The following is a 23,620-nucleotide window of genomic DNA, read 5'->3' on the forward strand; positions in this document are numbered from 1 at the left end:
AATGTTGAAAGGAATGTATTATATTCCTTCTCTGAGCATTTATGTGATCAATCACGTTATAAATATTTGTTATTTTTCTCACTTAATTAAGAATATTTAGTCCTTTAATTTCTTCTTGAGAGCATTCTTAGCTATCATTCTCAGAATTTTGACAAATATGTGCCTAACTGAATGTGAGAAGCTGGGTTAATCGTGATTCTGAAGTTTATTTAAGTGGTTTAATTAAGCAAAATGCTATAAATTTAGTGGTTCCACCTCTTGAAATGTGAGCGATTTCTGCCTTTTCTGTGTAATCATTTCATAGTCATTTAGATTAATGTTGATTTAATAAACGCAATTAGAGCTGTCAGCTTTTTTAGTCACTTATGAAATAATTCAGACTAATTACTCATAAAATAATTGTTAGTTGCAGCTCTTAAAGAATTATATTTCAAATTTAAAGCATGTCAAAACCAATTCATTCTGTCTTTAAAGCTGTCAATAATAAATTAAACCCTGTGGAAGCTTTGAATTTGATGAGAAAATGTGATTTTAGCTATTAATATCTGTGCTGGTGATTGCGCTGGTTTGGGTTTTCGGTGACATTGTTAGTGAAAGTAGGGAAATGTTGGGAAATGTCAGAGTGAGATGTAGCTCATCTGACAGATGGCATATGGAGAGTTCTGCACTGACCCTCTGTTCACCTGCACTGACACAAACACACACACTGTACACACAACACCTGCTGCTTCGTCCATCCTTCTCCCTGTGTCTCCATGATTTCAAACTGCCTCAGTGACAGAGAAGACAAGTAACGCTAGAATATTTCTTTTCCTTCTCTGACTGCAGCTCCCACTTGGTCATATTTGTCTTTAGTGTGACGTAGTTCTTCTTTGGAGGCGATAATGTCTGCTGATTGAGTGTGAGTGTACAGGAAGGTGAGGAGGCCTGACGGACTCAGGTGACAGGTGTGTGCTGAGCAGCTGCTGTGTTCCTACCAGGTATCTTTAGTTACACACAGAGGGTTCTGACACTGAAACATGATCGGCCTGCTTCTATTCATCCACACATGAATACACTGTGGACACAACAAACTACATTACATCAATGCATATTCACAGCGTACGACCCACACACAGCAGAAAGCCTTTGACGCCTGTTTCAACAAGCTGTTTTTGCATGTCTGATCATTTATTAATAAAGTCCAACTGTAAGAGAGAAAAGGGCAGCGGCAGGACACGGTTTTCGTGTGTTCTCCTGAGGAGCACCTGTAAGCTTTTTGTCCGCTTGATGATTCCAGAGGCTGGCATTTGCTGGTGTTTGCTAAACAAGCACTGACCTGGAAATTAGCCCACTACTGAGATACTTTGTACTCGCTGCCAGTGATAAAAGATGACATTCTCCTCCTCTGAAAGATAGTTTATCCTCCTGCACCTTCAGGGTGATGAGTGACAGCAGAATTACTTGAGAAACTTTGCGGTAACACACAGATGAAGATACAAACACTCTTTCCAAGTCTCTCTCCGCAGATGTCACATCTAGATTCAATACGTTGAAGTATAGAGACGTGCGTGATATACATTAAGTCATGCAAGATGACAGTAAGATCTTTGACCTTTGCATGACTTATGCTCGAAGCCCTGAGGGGAAATTTTTGGAGCGATGCACACAGTGGAAGAAAAAAGATGGGAGTAGAAAAAAGATGACAGCATAAAGAGCTGGAAGACTTGGAGAACTTGCAGGAGAAAGGAAGAGAAATGTTCTAGAGATAGAGGAGGATGTAAAGAGGTCACATTTGATGTTAGATGATTGTTAAATCATGGATCAGATAGAATTTACCATCTTACAAACCTTCACTAAGACAGTAGATTTCCATTTGTATATGTATCTGTTTAAATGTGTATGTTTTTTGTAGAATGTATTATTTTATTTGTACAGTACACGTGTTTAGTGTGTGAAATTTGGTTTGTACCTGTTGTGAACCTGTTGAATTGTATTTATGTCTACATACAGACTTTTTCCACCATATAGGAATTTTTAGGCCCTGGAAGAGTTTTCAGGTGCCCCCCCAAAGACACTTTAGTCATTGGGGCCAAAATGACAAGAATTGAGAATAAAAAACACAACATATATTTGTTTAACCCGCTTTGTTAACTGGTTTAATGGCTGCAAGCATAATCTACATTTTTGTTTCAAATTTATTGCCAGAAATAATCAAAAAAAGACAAGGATTTTTGTCAAATACAGTATCACAGACTTACTGCTGTTATTGATCAGGCTTTCTTTTGTTCATAGTCAACCCCCAAACCCGGGAATAGACCTTGTACATTTGTGTGATGTATTAGGTTAGTGAGGCACGTTGAGCGAAAAGCCGTAGTTAAAATGTATTTAAATTGAATTTAAATGTTGTTCTTAATTTTTCCCAGAGGTCAAATACAGTTTTTTGAACTTAACTGTATTTTGAAAGTCTTAATCTGGTTAAATCACCATGGTAACTAATGATGCACAGCTAATCTGCACCAATGGAGGTTAAGTTCAGAATTTGGGGTTTAAATCAGCTGTAAGACATCCCATGTTTCACAAATTCTTTTCCTGACCATGTTTTCAATGTGTGATATAGTTTCTTAGCTTTGCAGTACATTCTATACAAACATGTTGACCTGTACTTTAGTAAAGCTAGAAAGCTGTTTGCATTGTGTTGCTGTAGTAACCTAAACACATTCAGTCATTGATGCAGAAAATGCATAAATATGTTTTTATACTTTGTCCTGATTTGCTTTTGTTTTAGTGCTGATGCTGCAGCTACTAGACGTTTAGAAACAGTTTATAAAATGTACGTCTGTTAGTACAGATAAAATGCAGTCAATTACATTCATTTCACTTAGTAACGCATTTAAATGTATGAATTTTAGAGTTCAAGAACTTTTATTTGCAGCTGTCATGTTAGAAATAAACGGTTGCATTGGAAGTGGACTGAGCCATAAAATAAACAAATTCCAATTTGTTTTCAAAAAGGTAAAGCTGAAATTCCACTGCTGCTTTAATATATGTTCATTGTAGTCTTTTCTTTTTCTTAGTGACAGCAATCAGCTTTTGAGTTTCTAAACTGTTACCCTGTGGATTATCCCAATTAGTCATTTTTGTAAATAAATGGAAAAGTTTTATTTTCTCTGCTTTACTGGAAGCTTACTTCACCATGACTCTAAAACTGAGGTTCATACGGAACCGTGAACTTTCTGAACTGTCACTCTCCTCTTTGACATAGTTGTGTATCTATCCGCAGTATCTGTGTGGTTATGTACATATGTGCCTTAGAGGTGCTGTCATCAAAGCATCTTACAGTTCACTTAGAAGGGCTTGTTTCTAATTTTATTTAACCAGCCGATGGACAGGGGCAAACAGGCGAAGAAGCCATTTCACCAAGCGGTATTTGGAGTGACACGAGCCCAAGGCTTCCTGCTCCGCTATAGGTACAGAGGATGATGGAAGCATGGGAATGTACACAGCCAGATGCCAACCTCTGTGAGGCGAGGGGCTGGTGGGTCGGTGCCTCGGTGCACCCGGGGCAATCCTTAACCTCTGAGGTACTGTAAACAAACAGACAGATCGCTGGATATGGAGGGAAGGAATATCGCTGAGGGGAATTAGGCCACATGTGGGATATAGGCTACTGTACGTTCCCTGGCTGAATGTTTGCAGTGATGTGGGATTACGTGCATGTCTTATATGCGTGTCAGATAAGATACCATGAAGCATCTTCTCTGACATCTCAACTCATCTGGTGGAAACTTTGTTGTGTTGTGCAGCTTTTGTCCAAAGTTTATCTGAAAGTTCTTCAGTAATGCATAATGTATGTTGAAGCATTAACAGTTCAAGCAGTTTCTTGGCTTCACTCATGTGGGCTATAAGAAACAAATATGATAGAGAGCTAACATGGTATTATTTCCTATGCTGGTTCTACTAAAGGTAGTATTAGTTGACATCTGTGCGGATAATAGTAGGCAAAAGAAATGCTTTCATTCATTTCTTTCATTCGACCTATATTTGAATCTCAACGAATCATTAAGTACAGTCAACAAGATGACAAGAAAAACACATTTAAGAACAGTCACATTCAGTCTATGATCATGGATTTGAATTATTAAATAGGTACAGGTGTACCAAGCATGCTGTAAAATGTTCCAAGTGTGTGAAGCAGAAAAGCTAAAAATAGTTTTACTGATTTTGGTGTGAGTTTGTGGGACTTTGACGGTTAGCTAAATTCTTGAAGTAGTTGAACAATGATTTTGAAACCAATTTAACAAGGAAATGCTGTATTACAGCATCTTGCCATTTAGTGCTCTATAAATAAACAAAAATCAATGTTTGTCTCGCGTCATTGCTAAGGATGGCCAGCTATCTTTTTCATACAGTAAGCAGTGATGAGTGAAATAGTTGGATCAATCTGAGAGCTGAGTGGTAAACTGGATTCGGAGCTTTCAAAGTTGAGATAGATGCATTTTTTGTGAATGATATCTTTGTATCTAGAACAGACAAGAAGATTTGATTGTTTGCTTTCTGCAGAACACAGGAAAAGTCTCTGTTTCTCAAAAATACCCAGTTTTCTGATTTATAGATATGAAATTTGAATGTACGTTTTTGATCCAAATTGATGCCTAGATGTTTATTTTCAGAAACAAGTCAGAGTGGTGATAAACTACCTTCAAGCTTATATTTGGCCTTTTTTTTGCATTGAGGACAAGTAGTGATTGAACAATTGCATTTTACAGTTAATCCAAAGTTTGTTGCAGAGATTGGAAAGTTTTAGAAAAGCAGCACAGAACTGTCACCACCTGGATTTAAACTGAGCAAATAGGTAAGAACCTTCCATTGGACAATTACTGCAGTGATGAATACGCTTCAGCTGGCAAGAACTTATGTAACCCTAGCTGATGTAGTGAGTAGCTTCTCATTTCTTAAACAACCATGTCGGAAGACATATCCTGTGATCGTGGAAGGATGCTAATCTATCTCAGAAGGGTCAACTTATTGGCCTGCATCAAAGAAAACAACTAAGGAGATGAAACTACTAAAATCAGGTTAAGAACTGTCTAACGCATCATTAAAACCTGGAAGGATAATGGTGAACTATCATCTTTGAGGAACAAATGTGGTCGGTCATGTGGTGTGATGTGTCCAGATTAACCTTGTTCCAAAGTGATGGATGCATTAAGGTAACAAGAGAAGCAGATGAAGTGATGCAGTCATCATGCTTAGTGCCTACAAGCCTGTGAGGGTTATGGTTATGATCTGGGGTTGGTCAGGTTCACCAACGTTATGTTCCCAAAGAATGAGGTCAGCTGACTACCTGAATATACTGAATGACCAGGTCTTTCCATCAATGGAATTTTTCTTCCCTGATGGCATGGGCATATTCCGAGATGACGATGCTAGGATTCATGGGGCTCACATTGTGAATGAGTGGATCAGGAAGAATGACACATCATTTTCACACATGGATTGGCCTCCACAGGTCCAGACCTCAGCCCCATTGAGAATGGGATGTGGTGGAGAAGATTTTGTACAGCGGTCTGACTCTCCCATCATCAATATAAGATCTTGGTTAAAAATTAATGCATCTCTAGCTGTACAGTGTATTATTGATGTAAATTATGAAGAGGACAGGACCCAGAATTGAACCTTGTAGAACTCGTAACAAAAGTCAAATTTCAGAGCAAATATTTACTCAATGTTGACAAATAATTGTGGAACCATTTACAGGAGAAAGAGAACAACACAGAATCCTCTTTTTGTTTTGATGTAACATACAAATGCATCATTAAAATCACTTGAGAACTCAAATGTAATAAAACATTTTGTGTGTTTATGCACGGATGAATTTGTAGAACATGGTTTTTACTGATTGAAACTGTGAGAAGGAGGAAGATACAACAAATGTAGTTCAACAAAAGAAGCAGCTCTATTCATCCTCAACTAGAAAAATATGCACCATCCCCCTAACAAGTCAAATGTATTTTTAAAATCACCTTCTCATCCAAGCAAAGGCTTTTCTTTCCTTCCAACTGTTCACCCCCTTTTCTTTCTTCTCCTTTCTAATGTAATGAACCATGCCTTGAACCTTCCTTTTAATTGGTGTTGACTCTGCTGAGAAGAGTGAAGGCAAAAAAAGAATTTTATTTTAACATTCCATAAATTAATTTTTACGAAGTAAGGAGGCCCTGCATAGTGATTTAATCAAATAGTTGGCTTTGTGCTTGCTGCAACCTTGGATTTTAAAGGAATGTTATTTGGAATAAATAAGGCAGTGTGGTTAAATGAGGGACTGATGGGCCATTGTGGAGCCACTTCAGGCCGTGCAGGGAAAGACATCAGCCGGGGAAATTAACGGGCTGAATAGACGTTTAGACTGTGGAGCTCCATAATGAGACTCCCCTAGTCTACATGGTCTCGCTCTACTATACATGTACTCACATATCTGCTTGGTATGCATTCTCACATGGAATAAATAACAGGGCACCAGCTCACATTAACATAGCTGTCTAAAATGTACAAGATAATATGCAAAATATGAAGTATATGCTCCAAAAATGTGTGAAAACTGCAATTATAGTAATTTTAACAGACAAAATTACATCTTTTCTTTTTTTCATTGTCTTACCATGTTGTTTAATGACAAAAGAATAACATTTTACTTACTGCGTCACCTTTGTCCTTGCCAGACGGCAGTTGTTTTCCACTTCAGTTAGTGTGTTAGCACGTTTTCCACAAGTACCCCTATTAAAATGAGCATTTATAGATTTTTCTGGATGAGACTGGGCTCTACCATGAGCAGACAGACGAGGAAAAAAAAAAACTAAAATGTAGTAGGTTTACATTGTGCTTTTGGAACTGCTCACAAGCAGAGGCTTCCTCAGAGCCGGCCAACCAGAAGGAAGGATGCTTTTAGGAAGAGCCTGGGCTAATATGGCCAAGGAGATGCTAAATTAAGAGACTGCATAATAGCAATGAATAAATAAATAAGAATTATTTTGAACTGGGAGTTATGCAGGTTGAAAAATATGGGGTTGGAAATGAGCATAATGTGTCTCAGTTGATTGTGCAGGCTGTCATAGAAACAGAGCAATATAATCCCAGGCCAGTGATGGTAGTTCCTGCTGTGATGATGGAAATGAAGGCTGGAATAGCAATGTGTGCACCTGTGGAGCTGAGTTAATAGTTGTCAATGCATATACATAGAATACTTTGTCCTTTGCCAGTTTGCTATCGCAGTTGTCTCTTTTGAAGCTCACACTTTTGCACTTAGTGCTTCGTCTTTTCTTGAGCTATTGTACCTTTTCCTTTGAAAGTGGAAGTGAAGATTAAACTCTTCAGCCTGCATCAGTTTTTATGCACTTGACTATTTAATAATCCCTGTACTCTATGTTTGTTCTAACGTGGAAGGTCACACCTATGGACAGGATCTACAGTTTAACTTGTGGTACTACCTCTCTTTACCTCTGTACCCATATCTTTCTTAATCTTATTATCAATTGCATAATCAAACGTCTGTAAAATATGACAAATGAACAATTTTCTGTGTGTATTTCACGCATGTCTACTTGTCAGAATGGTGTAATTATTCTGTCCTTGTGTGAGCTGGGAAAAAAAAAAAAATGCTGCTTTGCAAAGATTGTTGATGCATTCCAGGTCACTGAGCATGTGCCATTCCACTTTTCCAAACCCTTGCTTGTAATAATTTATGACCTTGAAACCAATCATGATTGTTTATGCTTGGACTAATTTTGTGTGGATTCATTCAACCAGCAACGCCCTTTCACCTGTGTCATCTTCAGCACTGATTCTCGGCTCGTCTCCAGTTAGGGTTCAAAGTAATTGCATGGAAACGCACAAACATGTAGACAGACAGTGCACACACACACATATACACACCTATACATCTCTATGCAAGCATGTAAACATAGAAAAATTCTTGTATTCCTGCACACATACATTTTGACATTGATTCACACAATGCCAGCGGCCTCATGGGGAGAAGCTGTGACTTGACCTGTTTAGTCTAAGAGTTAAGCTGCCACATTGCTACACGACTGTCACTGCTGCAGACACAAGATATGAGATTAAAAAAACTCAAATATGCTCATTTAGTTGGTCTGTTGCAACACAAACCTCCTAGTTTCTGAAACACATACACTGATCTTGATAAAATGCTGATTATTGACTTTTACAAACCTGAATCTAAGTGATTTCCTGCTGACATTTGTTCTATTAAGCACATGCTTCTGTTTGTGAAGGTTATTCCCAGCTTCCAAACAACACTAACTCTGGTTTTATATGAGTGTGTTCATTCTCCTTCTTTAAAGTAAGAACCTGGCAGTTGCATGAGGTTACGTATGATTGTCCTATAATAGCCTCTGCTATAGATTGCAGGACTTTGCATTAGGAATGGGACTCTTGGGACTTTTCCCAGGATTCAGCTTTGAGGTTTCTCTCAAGTGCTCATCTCTAATGCAATTCGCTGCTCATCTGTGTGTCTGAATGTTTGTGTGGGCCTCTGCCGCAGTTTTTTTTTTATGAGCATTTTCCCTATTATGAACCATTCAAGCGGTGAATACAACTCATTTACAGTAATGCAATATTTATCGCACATTCAACTGATTTTTACAAGACAGTTGTCATCCCTTTCACAGCGCTGGGCAGGTGTGTCAGGCGTTTGTTTTTTTTGGTTTAAAAGGCCATAATCTGAAAGCCTTGCATTTCCTTTGCCGTGCCTTTACTAGACCCATGTTGACAGTTGGGCTGCATCCTATCTCTAATACACCCGAAGGCCTACGCGAGCTCGCCGTAAACTAGCCGTGTTATAGGTGTGTATTGATTGGTCAACAGATTGGCTGTATCCTGTAAAACACAGCACAAATGTGAAGCCTTTATTAACCATGCCTGCTCATAAACGTGCAAAACTGAAAACAAGTAGGTTTGGTTGTGGTGACTCACGTCAGCGACAGTCTTTCAGCTTCTATTTAAACCTCTAAAAATCTAGATTGAGTATTTAAGAAAAGCAATGAGGATCTTTGAACTTGTCTTTGGTGCTTTGAATGCCCAGTTTTATATCACATTACCACAACACACTTTTATAGTCCTCCTTTCATGTAATTATCTTTTATTGATTAAACCAGACGTCCCTCCTCTACTTCCTACCTCGTTTTCTCTTCTTTTGCTTTCAGATGTTATTTCTTTTTAATTTGTTTTTCAATTCTCTTTATGTGCATCAGCTCCTGCTACCAGAAAATGCAGCTGAGTTTTTGTGTAGAGAAAGACAGAAATCGAAGAGGATTCAGCAGTTGTTTCCATCCTACCCCTGCTTCATCCCTCAATCACCGTCTGTACCCTCTGACCTCTTGTCCTCCTCCTTCATCTCCTTTTCAGTCCTGTTGTCATCCCTCCTCTGAGTTTCTCCTTTCTCCTTCCTTTAACTCATTGCCAGTTCTTTTTTTCTTCTCCTCTCCTGAGCCCCTTTCTATTTAGATGTAAAAAATAAAAAAGATGAATGTTTCAGACGTGTTCAGGGTGTAGCTCAGTGTCAGCTGGGACTGACTCCAGCCCAATTAAAGGATAAATGGATGTAGCTGATGGATGAATGTTCTCCTGTATCCTTTTTAAGTTTTTTAGTTGTGTTGGTCTACACTTGCTTCCCAGCTATCCCCAACACATTTAAAATATCAATTATCCTGCAAAACAAAAAACTCAGTATATTCTGAGGACTTAAAAGGTATAAAAGTGGCCTCATCTTAAGAACCATTTGATTTTTTGGTTCTTTGGCATCCCACTGGAGTGACTGTAATTTATTAATCAAGAGGTTGTTTTTTTGTCAGCTTTTACACAAAATGTATTTGTTACTCCAATCACAGCATTATTTTCAATTCATCTCCAAGCTAGTGATAGCTTTCAAGTTGGAAAACAGCAGTGATGTGATTTTTTAAAAAAATCAGAGCCAGAAACTGTAAAAAATACAAAAAAAAAAAATCCTATTTTCAACGTTGAAATTGTCCCTGAACTAATGTTGTGTGACTTAAACTATCTTTCAAAAGTTTGTGGTCACTTAGAAATGTCCTTATTTTTTGAAAGAAAGGCATTTTTTTCAATGAAGATAACATTGAATTAATCAGAAATACAGTGTAGACATTATTAATGTGGTAAATGACTATTCTAGCTGGAAATGGCTGATTTTTAATGGAATATCTCCATAGGGGTACAGAGGAACATTTCCAGCAACCATCACTCCTGTGTTCTAATGCTACATTGTGTTAGCTAATGGTGTTGAAAGGCTAATTGATGATTAGAAAACCCTTGTGCAATTGTGTCAGCACATGACAAAAAGTGTGAGTTTTCATGAAAAACGTGAAATTGCCTGGGTGACCCCAAACTTTTGAACGGTTGTGTATGTTTTCAGAATTAACCAATTCTAGGCCTAAAATCGTGATTTTTCATCCAGATCTGCTTTAATCTACATGTCACATTTAAAAATAAAAAAAAAAATTAAATAACATTCTGCACTTTTTCTTTCAACTAAGAAGTCATGACTGCCTCATCCACGATCATCAAATTCAGAAACAGTTTGAGTGAACTGCAGGCTGTGTATGGAAGCAAATTAGAGTTATGGAAAGCAAAATAAAACCTATGTAAGATACATTTAGCATGGTGAAATATTTTTTCTAGAGTTGATGTAGTTAAATACTTTTTGAGGGTTTTGAGCATGCAATTAGTAAACGTGTCTTTAGTATGCAGACACATTTCATTTATTTATTTATTTTTAATATTAGTAACACCTGCAGGCACTTGGGACCCTTGATTCATTTTTCCCAGTTTTTGTTAATCATAGAAATTCAGGTTTCTTTTTTAATGTTATTTTTTATGATTTCTGGCATTTTGTTAAACTGCACAAAATAATTGTTTCCCTACTTCTATATGTGGTTCTGCTGTTTCCATAGAGGTGCAGGGTTTTGTGTTGCACTGAAAAATGGTGCAACAAAACTTGCTGGGGTTTAGAGGGTTAAACAGACACGAGGTCGATCATTAAACTACAGTGAGGTGGTTGTTAAGCCGCAGAACAGTGTTAGTCGTTGTTCTACATTAGATAACTCATTGGACACTAGTTGCACGAGGAAAGGTTACTGTTTAAATTGGCAATTAACTGCATGTTTTGCTGCCTTTTATCTCTTCTGACATCGACTCTGTCCTGTTCAACACATTCCTCTCACCTTCTGACATGATAATTACCATGTTCTTCTGACATCTTCCTGTCAGTCACTCTTTGCCTTCCTGCTTTTTCCTCGTATCTCCCGGCAACATCTCCAAGAGGACCCTACAACATTAGCAGCTTTAATTTAGTTTAGTTTGTCTGCAGTCAGATCCCACCGGTCTGCATTGAGCTGCTGTTTTATTTATACTGTTTGTATTCTGACAGTTGTTGTGGTAAACTTTGCACAGAACTTATCCACAGAGGAAAGGCTAGTGTGTTTTCTCCACGTTCATCCAGTCTGTGCTGTCAGTCAGCGGAGAGAGCTCAAAAAGTGCTGCAGCTCAAAAGAACTGCACAGGGAAATAAATATGAAACCATGAATAAAACATAACATAACATAAACACATAAACATACACTGCGGACCCCCCAATCAATGAAAAGTAACTAAGGTAAAGTGGTGCATTGTAATAACCACTGTGGAATTAAAATTGGGACAGTGACCAGCTGTAAGACTGAGTTAGTAGAAGTTTGTGGAGAATATATGAAGTGGAAGATTAAAAACATTTGGCTGCTCTCACTTACTCGCATTCACACGCTAGCAGTTGTGCACACACCAGCTCACATCTTAATTACTGAGGCTTGATGGGTACTTAACCTTACCCCTTGCTGCTTATGCAAATGCACAGAGGTCAGGAGTGTGCCGAGTGGCTGGCTCGCTGTCAAATCAGCCAGAAACAACCGCTGGAGTGCAGATGAGAGGATGAGGGAGACGGAGGAGCAAGGACAGGCCAGATATGGGGAAGGGGCAGTCGTTTAACGGGAGCAAAATGAAAATTTACTGCATTTAAACACTTTTTACTCAGTTTGTATTTGAATGCATCTTCCTAGAGTTAATCACAGAGCAGATACTGTACGTACGTTTCAGTTCCTGTATGACCTCATTGTTTAAGCAACATGCTTGTTGCCGAGCATATGGCCGACTCTGTGTGTGAGTGTAATGAGCTCATCCTCTCCCCAGCATGCAGCTTTCTGTATAGAGCCGAGGATGTTGAGCAGCAGGGAGAGTCATTGAGAGGACACACACACACACACACACACACACACCGAAACGCATGCAAACACACCGTTCACAGCTGCTAACCTGTTTGGGATGCTTCTCTACCTGACTTTATTAGACGGCTACATAGACGGCTAGGTTGTGTTGTTTCTGATATTCATCCTGATTTGAATCTAGACATCTGGAAAGGTCATATTAGATGCTTTTGCTGGAGTTAGTGGTTATTTTGATGAGTGTTGAAATTCGTTTACAAATGTCCCTGTAATTGGCCCTTTCAGTCGTTCTGTTTCCATTGCAATGCAGCTTTGACAGCAACAACAAGTAATAGTTGCTGGCTGCAACTCCAGTTCAAGTAACCATGCAAAAAGACGACGACTGTAGCCTCAATGCTCAGTAGATAAAATAAAAACACTAAAATGTCACTAAAAATAGGCTGTTTGTAAAATTATGGTCCTATTAGGGGTGAAATGGATGATAAAACATGAGTATGTAGTAGAGTTGGGGGTTTAGTGTTCTCTAGTTTTCGCCCTTTACGTCTGGTTTCAAAAACCAAGATGGCGACAGGCAAATTCTATGGCCATCTTTTACATAGCCCCTGTACTTGATGTTTGAGTTTAACAAATGACATCGAGAGCCACAAAGCAGTTCTTCGATGGTAATACTTTCTGCTCTGAGAATGAACCTGAAAGAGCTTCTGCAGGGACGTTTGTTGTGGTTGGAAAACAGTTTATTAACACACTGTGAATTTTCATCAGGACTAGCACATAACAAAAAAACAGAAAGAAGAAAATGGAAATAAAAAAAAGTTTGCATGATGCAGAATTTATTGTTTTGCCAAAGGAATTCATTATAAATCTGTTATTTTTCATAATACATGTGAGATATTTTTGCTAGTTGTGAGAAAATCCGCATTCCTTCTCAATTTATATGATTTTAGTAGCAGTCATATAAGTGGCACTATAGGATGGTCTTCTCCTTCACTTCGGGTTTTGTTGTGAGAAAGTTGAAGAGGCTCTTATATAGGTCATGCACTGTGGTCCATCTGATGCCTAGAGTTATTTTAATGTCATATTCATAGCAAGGGACATCTCCAAGTCAAGCTGATCAATTCACTTGGACATTTAGTCTGGTCTAATTTGACTGATTCACTGTGTCCACTCAGCTGTTAAAAACCGGTATGTACAGCGCAGCGCTCCTTTCCATACATACATACCACACAGGTCATACATGTATGCATAGACTGTTGCACGGCCGTGACCATCGTTATGTGTATGTATGTAAAGCGTGTTTTTGGCGTGTGGGTGTAGAGATGCAGTGTGTGGTCTGGAGGCGGTAACACGGAGTTGACAGAGGGCTGCAGAGATTCAGGGCGAGGTGCCAACGAAGTCAAGTAGAAATGTGTGTTCACGCACACACACCTTGTCGTCTGATCTTGGGGGACATCTGCTGTGGTCCGGGTCACTGGCAGCGAGCGCTCGGTTGGGCTCCACGGCAACCGCATCGCATAATCCCATCCCATCTCATCCCGCCCAGCGCGACGTGATTGGCCTGTTCCCCCTGGGGCGCCTCGGCGACGGTTCAGGCTGCTGACTCGCCGTGTCAGCTATGGCTGCAAGTCTGTGGGCAGAGGAGCGACTCGCACATTAAAGGAGCGTTTGGTCGGATTTTGGCAAGAGACGGTGTGAATTATGCAGACGCACCTCCGCCGTCCATGTGTCTGGATGTGCAGCGAGGCCAGTGTGAGGTCTTCATGAATAACAAGCTCCTCTAAACGCATACTTTCTCACTTCAACGAGTCTTCAAAGTTTTTGTTATTTACCAGCATCATGATTTTCTGCCCTACCTGCCTTACACTGGAAAGGTGCATTCAGGAACCAACAATGAATGTGCAATTATCATATCTGAGATTTTGGCTTTTATAGCGAATTTTTTTGTCCTTGTTTATTGGATATACTGAGTCAAATTCAATGAATTTGCAGACCTGCTGGGCTAATGACACTGATTCAGATTTTTAAGCAATCATAACAATGCATAAAGCTCTGAGTAGTCAAAATAATCACACCCCACTTCCATTTCTGCTTTCATCTCTCCACCATCTTTAGCTTTCCTCCATCCCTCCTCCCCTTTTTCATGCGACAGTGTAATCTGGCTTTGAACTGACTCGTCTACCTTCACAGCACCCTCTCCCTTTACTGAAGAATACGGAGTCTGAATTAAAACACAACTGACAGTTTGCATCCAGTTCTGGTGCTCCTCCTCCGTCCTCCTCCCACCATTCCTCCCCTCCCTCCCGCTCTCACTCCAGCTGTCAGGAGGCTTCATTATTAAAGATTCATGGCAGAGTCTGGGCAGCTCCTCCGAAAGCTTTTGTCAGACAGACAGAGTGTCTCAAGTCTCGCTGCCGCTAACTGGAGGTGACGTGAAGTAGATCCACATGCACACACGGAAACACGTTTTCCTTGTAGTTTGTTACGTTATTTTACTCTGTGCAGCTCTTTTTGATTCAGATCATTCTAACTAAAGAAATTTATAGTACGTCTTTTATTTCCATCAAAAAGTAATAGTATAACACTTCAGCCGGGCATATTCTTCCTAATGGCTGCTTCATACTAAAATATGTGACGGATGCTGAAAATATTTGACAGTCTGCATGGTTATACAAATCGCCAGTTTTGATTGAGCTGTGTTTTTGTTGTAGTGTGCCATTGTGCCCTGTTTTCTCACAGAAACTATGAATTTCTTGTGATATTTTAAATCACATTGTGTGTTGCTCATACCTTAATCAAAACCTGACATGAGGGCTACGCTGGTTTACTCATGCTGGGTTGAGTATTCGGGGTCAACATTGTAGGAGATCAACTAATCTTGTAAACCAACCGGTTTTTCCCTGAGTATAAAACCCAAGCTGTGACTCCAGACTTTGTATCTATTATTATTATTATATTATGACAAAACAAAAGAACTTGGTATTAAAAACCGTGTCAAACTACTTTATTGGGTTATTTTGACAGAAAATAAGTCTAATTTGCTAGATTTGTTTCAGAGCTTTCAGCTGCATCTTGTGGTCTTTGTTAGCTAATAGAAATATGAGAATATAATTTTTTCTGTTCACAGTAGTATAATAACCTGGATACACTCATAAAACTGAACCTATCTTTACTGGTAGTGCCCTTTTAATGACAAACATGTGAAACATGTCTTTTACAACATTTAGAATACAGTAGAAATACACCATCTTTACCCTCCAAATTCTCCAAATTTTCACAATATGGGACGCTCAAGGTTGTGTGTCACTTAATTCCTAAAGTTGAAAAATGCTGTAAAACACTCAAAGAAAAATGTACTTAATAGATTCAAAGTTCAGTATTTTTCTGACTATTTGGTATTGTTATTTTTCTAACCATTTCCTATTAAAATGTATTAATTGAAAAATGTTGAGAAGTTTCTTTTAATTAAACATGTAAAACAAATGTCGATTTGTCCCTATGCAGAATTATTAGTCCAAAAATTTGGAAGAATTCCTGCTTCTGTTTAATTATCGGACATAAATTGAACTTACATTTATTATCTGCATTTTGCACCCTCTGGTTTAATGTGAGTTAAATCTACTTTCTTCTGGAATTTTTTTTGAGGAAATGGAGAACATGCCACTGAGCGTAAACAAGAAACCTTCACAGGCATCCCATCGTGAAACTACCCATTACTGATGGAGACCTATCTGCTACTTGTTGGGCTTCACAGTGATGTTTAGTGGCTCTTTTCATCTTCCTACAGATAATAGAAAATCCCGCCACAGCCTCTCCTTTTTCATTCACCCTCTTCAATATTTTTATGGCTTATGTTTGAAGAATGTGGACTTTGCTATTCATACAGCAAGAGAAAAGCTGCACAGAATTTGAAGGCACTTGTCATTTGATACAGGACACAGACGGGCTTTATCCCTGAAGGCCACTGATTGGTGTGTGTGTGTGTGTGTGTGTGTGTGTGTGTGTGTGTGTGTGTGTGCATGTCAGCTCCATTAAGCCTTTATATTTCCATTAATGGCTCAGAAAAACAGATATACTGTCATTGAAAATTGCTTTTTGAATACGCGGACTAGAGAAATTTTACAGTGAAGTTACCATTTAACATGCACACAAACTCTTGCAGGTAGGAGCCATGTGTCATAAAGAGGTCAGTCCAGAACGGTCACAGTTTAAGGCTGACCCAGTTAAAAAGTAAAATCGTACAAAGCGTTAATTAATCTCCTCATCTGTGTTTTTCCTCTCTGCGTTTGCTTGTACAGAAAAGCCACAGAACAGCAGAAAAAGGTGGTAGTAGCAGGATGTGTTCCCCAGGCCCAGCCGAGGATGGAGTACCTCAAAGGTCTGAGCATCATTGGGGTATGTATATTTCATACATACATCTGTGTACTCAGCTTGTTCAAATTCCCCTTGGATGTGGAAAAAAACAATGTTACATATATCAATGGTTTTGCACAGATTCTTTCTTGAGTAGAAATACTGGTAGAGGTCTATCAATATTGCACAGATTTGATCTATATTGCACAAGATTTGTCCATAAGTACATAAATACTGATATTGCACAGAGTTTTGTGTTTATGCAATATTTACTGTATGTCTGCATGCATCCCATTGTTATGTGTAGTTGATTGAGTCAACAGAGGAAACGACAGTTAATGTAAAAAAAGAATCAGAAACATGCAGATATGGCAACCAGAAGGAACGAAACATCGTCTTATATCTATATAACCCTCTATATAACAAATAGCAGGTTTTTGAGTTAGTAATTTTGGTTATTTTAAACGAAGCTAATATGTTTTAATTATCGCCCTCATTGCTGTGAATAGAGTGCATAACTGACAGAATGGAACAGTGTATTTAATGTTTTTCACCTCAGAGGGAGTAAAAAGGTCTGTCAAGTCTGTCATTATTTAACAGCTCAGTAAGTGTTTGTCATTGAATTAGATATTTGAAGTCATCTTAACACTCCTACTTAAAATAAATAAATCTTTGAAATTTTAATTACAATTTTGACTTACCACAATTTAATGAACATGTTTGACTCCAATAGAAACAGTCCATTTAAATATAATCACCTGGTTTTGTTTTGAGTAAATCTGACGTTAAACTGCCTCATTTTACTCTTTGCAAAGCCACCTTTGGTCACAAACCTTTGCGAGTTTCCTGCACAGCAGTTACTGAATGAGGAGACTAGAGGCTTCTCTGTGCACAGCTGACTAGCTAGTTTCTTTAGCATTCAGGGAAAATCTGCAAATTTTCCATTAATAAGCAAATTTTCAGCAAGTGATGATGAACATTTTGACCTTAATTGTGTAGTCTTACATTAAATATGTATAATATTTCAAACAAGGAATTTGCAGTTTGCAGTACAAGCATGTCTCTACCAGGCATAAAAAGTGAATAAGGAGAGCTAGTTGGTCTTTTTGGGTGTAGCATTTATTCATACATTCTTTTGTTCACCCCATCTTCACCAAGAACCACAATTTGCCTTCTAAACCACTCCAGAAAACTGTGATCTTAATTTGACATAATGCAGAATTTATTTGCCTGTGTATTAAAACAAACTGCCTTGTTGAAAATGGGGATGAATGGAAAACATCCACTGTTGTTTCCTGCCACTGTCTTATGAGTAATGGGTTGGAGTCGGCTCAAATGTTATGTTAAATATCCTATACCATAAATAATGTTATTCCATCCGAGTAAACATGCCAGTGTGTAACGTAATTACATTCAAATAAAGTGGCATGTATGTATAATATAATTACATTCAGATAAACAGGCTTGTATATCTAATAGCCTTCAGGGGGAAGCACAAACAGCTGCAAGTTTACCATTGCTGGTCCCTCCATTGTCGTGACTCCATTGGATTATGCATTGATACACGTGCACAGACATGCATATGCACGCATTGGCGCGCACGCTAATGGATGTATATATGCATGAGGAGGCACATATACAGTAACAAGCACAGACAGAGGTATATGAGGATGCATGTCCTCCCCTTGTGTATCCTTGGTAGTTACAATCAGCCACGTAATGACAGTGGCAGTTGGTGGGTTATGCAAATCACATGCAAATCACCAGTTAAAATTTGTGTATAGTGATTGCACTAATGGCTAGATAAGGGGTGCAGTTTAAAAAAAAAAATAGAGTCCCTCCTGTTGAATTCATTTTGTTTATTTGAGCTGTGTGTGTGCTTTTATGCGTGCGTCTCTGTTGTGTTTGTGCTTTTCCGTGAATGACTTGTGTTTTCTGTGTGAGGTACAGGCAGTCACGCAAGCCTGCAGTGTAGATTTGTCACATCTTGTGTCTGACACAAACCGACACACACAGGCTCACAATAGGACAGCAGAGATGTAAGCTTGAGATGCCACACATCAGTGTTTTCAGGATGCAGAATGCGCCTGATTACCCAAACTTATATGCATCTCACATGACTACTTGTGGCAAATTTGCATTACTACAAAACACAAATTGATAATTCATCATCGTTGCATATAAAGTACATTTTAATTTAACTAGTAAGCCTGGAAATTACATAAACAAGCATAAATTTGAACTATTTCTATGTTGTACTAAAAAGTGCCATGTCCAAAATGATTCTTGCTCCTTAAAACTGTGTACATTTGTTGAGAAAATGCAGCTTTCATACCATTTTAGGTAATACCTGCCATGTTCTCCAGCGCTCTAATAAATCACAATAAACTGAACAGCTCAAGAAGTAGTTCCATTTTTAGTCAGGTCTGAGTTATGGTTAAAACCAAAAAGCTGCATGAGTTTCCTGTTAGGGTCCATCACTGACAAAACGTTGAGTATTCTGGTTACTTATGACAGGAAAAGGCTTTTAGGCCAAATACAAAGGTTTTTAAGTGCAAGTGGCCACAGTGCAAAGTGTGACCATAAAATATAAGGCGTTTCACACTATAAAAGCTGAAAGGATGTAGTGGGAAGCCTAATGGGAACCCTACAGTGGCAAGAAATGGTAGTGCAATGGGCTAAAAAGAATCTAAGGATCACCATCAAGAGCATCCTGATGAATCGGACCAGTTCTGGTAGCATCATCTCCAGCAGACACTGAACAAGGCTGATCTCTATGGACGCCAACCACAAAAGACTTTCAAAGACAGATGCGCAAAAGCTCATCTAGTCTAGGCTAAAACTGCACCTGGACAAAGAATAACGTGTGTTGTTGTCAGTTTTGTGCTCAGATGATTTAAAAATTGAGTTGTTTGGACACAGAGATGTGGTGTTCATTTGTAGAAAGAAAGGAGAATCAGTCATCTCCAAGAGCACCAGTCAAGCTCGGTGGTGGGAACGTGATGCTTTGGGGGCCAAGCAACCTCATCAAAGTTAACAGCATCATATGAACTGAGGAGGATGTTAAGATGCTAGAGGAAACCATCAGACAGTGTGCAAAAAACTTGAGCTTGGGCACTATTTAAGCATCCAACAACATGGTAATCTATAACATGCAGCCAAAGTGGTGAAAAAATGGTTAAAAGAAAACAGTCTGAACATTTTTGAATCTACGAATAAACTGTGGAGGAAACATAGACCAGAGTGATGGAAGGAAGCCTTTACAAAAGAGGAGTGGTGCAAATCCCAGCGGAGATTTGCTTAGGCAATTATCAGGACTGTTGAATTGCTTCGATGGCAAATAAAGGCTTTACCATTGATTACGGAGAAAATACATGAATGATTTTGGACGGCAGTTTAAGTAAAAACATAAAAGCCAGAAGAAAGTTATTGCTCAAATATGGATTCACTGTAAATCAAAACTTGGTATAAATTGTCTTAGACTTTTACTTTATTCTTTCGGTTTCTTGAAATGTAAATGTAGAAGAGATTTTGTCTTTACAAAGTTAATTTCTTTCGGACTCTTGATTCAGGGACAAAAATTTTTCTTCCCCTATAGTTTGGTCTGTGCAGCACATCTGAAATGTTTTTTTCCTTGGCTAGAAATAGTCTCAGAAAATGTGCATATCCTTGGTGTGCAGTGGCTGTTCTGTACTTCCAACATATTAACAGTCCACTTGTCAATGACAAGATGGAAATGGTTTATCAAAGAATAATCTCATAATTTTTTACAAATGAGTTTCTTTGAAGGCTAAATCTGCTGAAAATATGTTTTTTCTGCATATTGTGTTTAATTTTTGACTCAAACAATATTCCATGAATAGAAAGCAGGATTTGAAAACAGCCAGAGCTGAAAATCTGAATTAACAGCTAAAATGTAGAGACACCTGACCCTTACTGTAAGTAGGGACGCCCGCTGCTGCTCTGAATGAACCCAGATTGCATCGCTATTACAAGGAAATGGGTTTTATTTCGGTGTGTAACATGCATGTAAGTGTTGCTTGCAAAGCACAGTGTGCTATCGCATGTGAGTGTGTTTGAAAGGAGGTTTATACTGAGTAATGGGCCAGGAGGCATTGAGAGCCGGTGTTGTGTGCTGCAGCGTGGACCTCTAAGAATGGAGAAAGTGAGCAGATTACAGTTGGATGGGATGCTGGGAGGAATGAAAGGAGAAGTAATGGCAGCAGAAATTATTAAGTTCATTCCCCCCATTTCTTTAGTTTGGTCCAAGCCTTTTGCTCTGTTTTGGTCATTCACTTCCCCATTGTCTTCACAATATCTCCGTATGATGGCAGTCCAGCTCTTATTATTCTGTGGCCACTGGGGTCTTGCTTATTTTCTTCACATGAATTATTAGTGATTTCAGAATACTCCTTGGAAGAACTGCAGGATATTTTTCCATAATAGCTCTCATGCATTATTATAATGTGGTTTTAGTTATTCCTTGTACTGTTACCGGTATGATTATCTGCTGCTCTCTGAATGTCTTTCTTTGCCTTTTGGTTTTCATCTGTAAAATCATGCCAATACATGATACACAAGCTGTTGCACGTACATACACACTCAGTGGCATTTAGGAAATCCATACTGCTGTCTGGAGAAAAGCTCAGTGTGATCGTACGTATCTTCTTGCACTTGTTTGTCCATGTGCTTCTTGTGTATATTTACATGCCCGCCTTGTTTAAACCCGGCTAAGTGTGTGTAAGCTTGTGTGTCATCAATACGAGGCTTTTGTTTGACTGCGTGGACTCGGTTCGTCTGCATCAATAAACTTTTCCCTTGTGTGTCGGTCTGCATTTCAGGTCCAGCAGATTGATCGAGTGGTGGAAGTAGTGGACGAGGCTGTTAAAGGTATTTTAACAAACACACACACACACACACACACGAGCACTTGTGTGAGTGAGTGAGCAGCAAAGCATTGATCAGGGAATGAATGAATGAGAGGGCTTCCATTGTTGGAACAGGAAATCAAGTTTTTCAGCTCCTGTTGCCTGGATGGATAATTTTCAAGTGCTGAGAGTGACTTTACTGTCGAGAGTCTGAATGTATCGCATAGCTTAAGAGCAGTAGATATGTGATTAATAATGGTTGTTTATTGTTCTTTTTTCAGCTTTATTAGACAGGCAGACAGGAAAGTAGGGAGAAGACTGGGGGGAAAGACCTGTAGCAAAATGGCCATGAGATAGAATTGAACCCAGACCCCCGTTCATGGGTCCCCCGCTCAACCAAGCTATCTGGGCGCCCCGTTGTTTACTGTTCTAACATAAAACATATGATTCAGTCACTACTGGGGGGAAAATTTGCTCAAAGTGTAAAGAACTGCTGGTAAATTTCATGACCGAAGTTGAGTTATTTTTTCTTCTATGGGTTTAGATGGATGTGTGTTTAAAAGCGGAGTCATCGTGTTGCTTTTGGATTCTGTCTGAGCTGCTTGTTAAGTGGAAGCTTACTGACGGACTCACATGGCAGTGATTAGGTCATCCATTTAAACAGTTAGTGAAGCAGCGCACTTAGCTGTTTAATGAAGGTCAGAAAGAGTTTACAGTGTGAGAGTGTCCAGTCAAGCTGTCATTCACCCCCAGCTGTTCTCTAATAAAGAACAGATTGACTTTACACTATGTGTGTGTGTGTGTGTGTGTGTGTGTGTGTGTGTGTGTGTGTGTGTGTGTGTGTGTGTGTGTGTGTGTGTGTGTGTGTGTGTGTGTGTGTGCATGTTCTCCAGCGCTCTAATAAATCACAATAAACTGAACAGCTCAAGAAGTAGTTCCATTTTTAGTCAGGTCTGAGTTATGGTTAAAACCAAAAAGCTGCATGAGTTTCCTGTTAGGGTCCATCACTGACAAAACGTTGAGTATTCTGGTTACTTATGACAGGAAAAGGCTTTTAGGCCAAATACAAAGGTTTTTAAGTGTAAGTGGCCACAGTGCAAAGTGTGACCATAAAATATAAGGCGTTTCACACTATAAAAGCTGAAAGGACGTAGTGGGAAGCCTAATGGGAACCCTACAGTGGCAAGAAATGGTAGTGCAATGGGCTAAAAAGAATCTAAGGATCACCATCAAGAGCATCCTGATGAATCGGACCAGTTCTGGTAGCATCATCTCCAGCAGACACTGAACAAGGCTGATCTCTATGGACGCCAACCACAAAAGACTTTCAAAGACAGATGCGCAAAAGCTCATCTAGTCTAGGCTAAAACTGCACCTGGACAAAGAATAACGTGTGTTGTTGTCAGTTTTGTGCTCAGATGATTTAAAAATTGAGTTGTTTGGACACAGAGATGTGGTGTTCATTTGTAGAAAGAAAGGAGAATCAGTCATCTCCAAGAGCACCAGTCAAGCTCGGTGGTGGGAACGTGATGCTTTGGGGGCCAAGCAACCTCATCAAAGTTAACAGCATCATATGAACTGAGGAGGATGTTAAGATGCTAGAGGAAACCATCAGACAGTGTGCAAAAAACTTGAGCTTGGGCACTGTTTAAGCATCCAACAACATGGTAATCTATAACATGCAGCCAAAGTGGTGAAAAAATGGTTAAAAGAAAACAGTCTGAACATTTTTGAATCTACGAATAAACTGTGGAGGAAACATAGACCAGAGTGATGGAAGGAAGCCTTTACAAAAGAGGAGTGGTGCAAATCCCAGCGGAGATTTGCTTAGGCAATTATCAGGACTGTTGAATTGCTTCGATGGCAAATAAAGGCTTTACCATTGATTACGGAGAAAATACATGAATGATTTTGGACGGCAGTTTAAGTAAAAACATAAAAGCCAGAAGAAAGTTATTGCTCAAATATGGATTCACTGTAAATCAAAACTTGGTATAAATTGTCTTAGACTTTTACTTTATTCTTTCGGTTTCTTGAAATGTAAATGTAGAAGAGATTTTGTCTTTACAAAGTTAATTTCTTTCGGACTCTTGATTCAGGGACAAAAATTTTTCTTCCCCTATAGTTTGGTCTGTGCAG

General features: G+C 39.0%; 1 protein-coding gene across 1 annotated transcript in view; it reads left to right on the plus strand.

Moving 5' to 3' along the window:
* The window catches only part of cdkal1 (CDK5 regulatory subunit associated protein 1-like 1), a 262,057-nt gene that overhangs the window by 62,071 nt on the left and 176,366 nt on the right, over positions 1–23,620 (plus strand). Inside the window, exons 5-6 of the mRNA XM_023276824.3 lie at positions 16,559–16,655; positions 21,455–21,503. Coding sequence (XP_023132592.2) covers positions 16,559–16,655; positions 21,455–21,503 — 146 coding nt within the window. The remainder of the gene's footprint in view (positions 1–16,558; positions 16,656–21,454; positions 21,504–23,620) is intronic.

This window comes from Amphiprion ocellaris, chromosome 9 (assembly GCF_022539595.1).
Source record: "Amphiprion ocellaris isolate individual 3 ecotype Okinawa chromosome 9, ASM2253959v1, whole genome shotgun sequence".
Taxonomy (NCBI): domain Eukaryota; kingdom Metazoa; phylum Chordata; class Actinopteri; family Pomacentridae; genus Amphiprion; species Amphiprion ocellaris.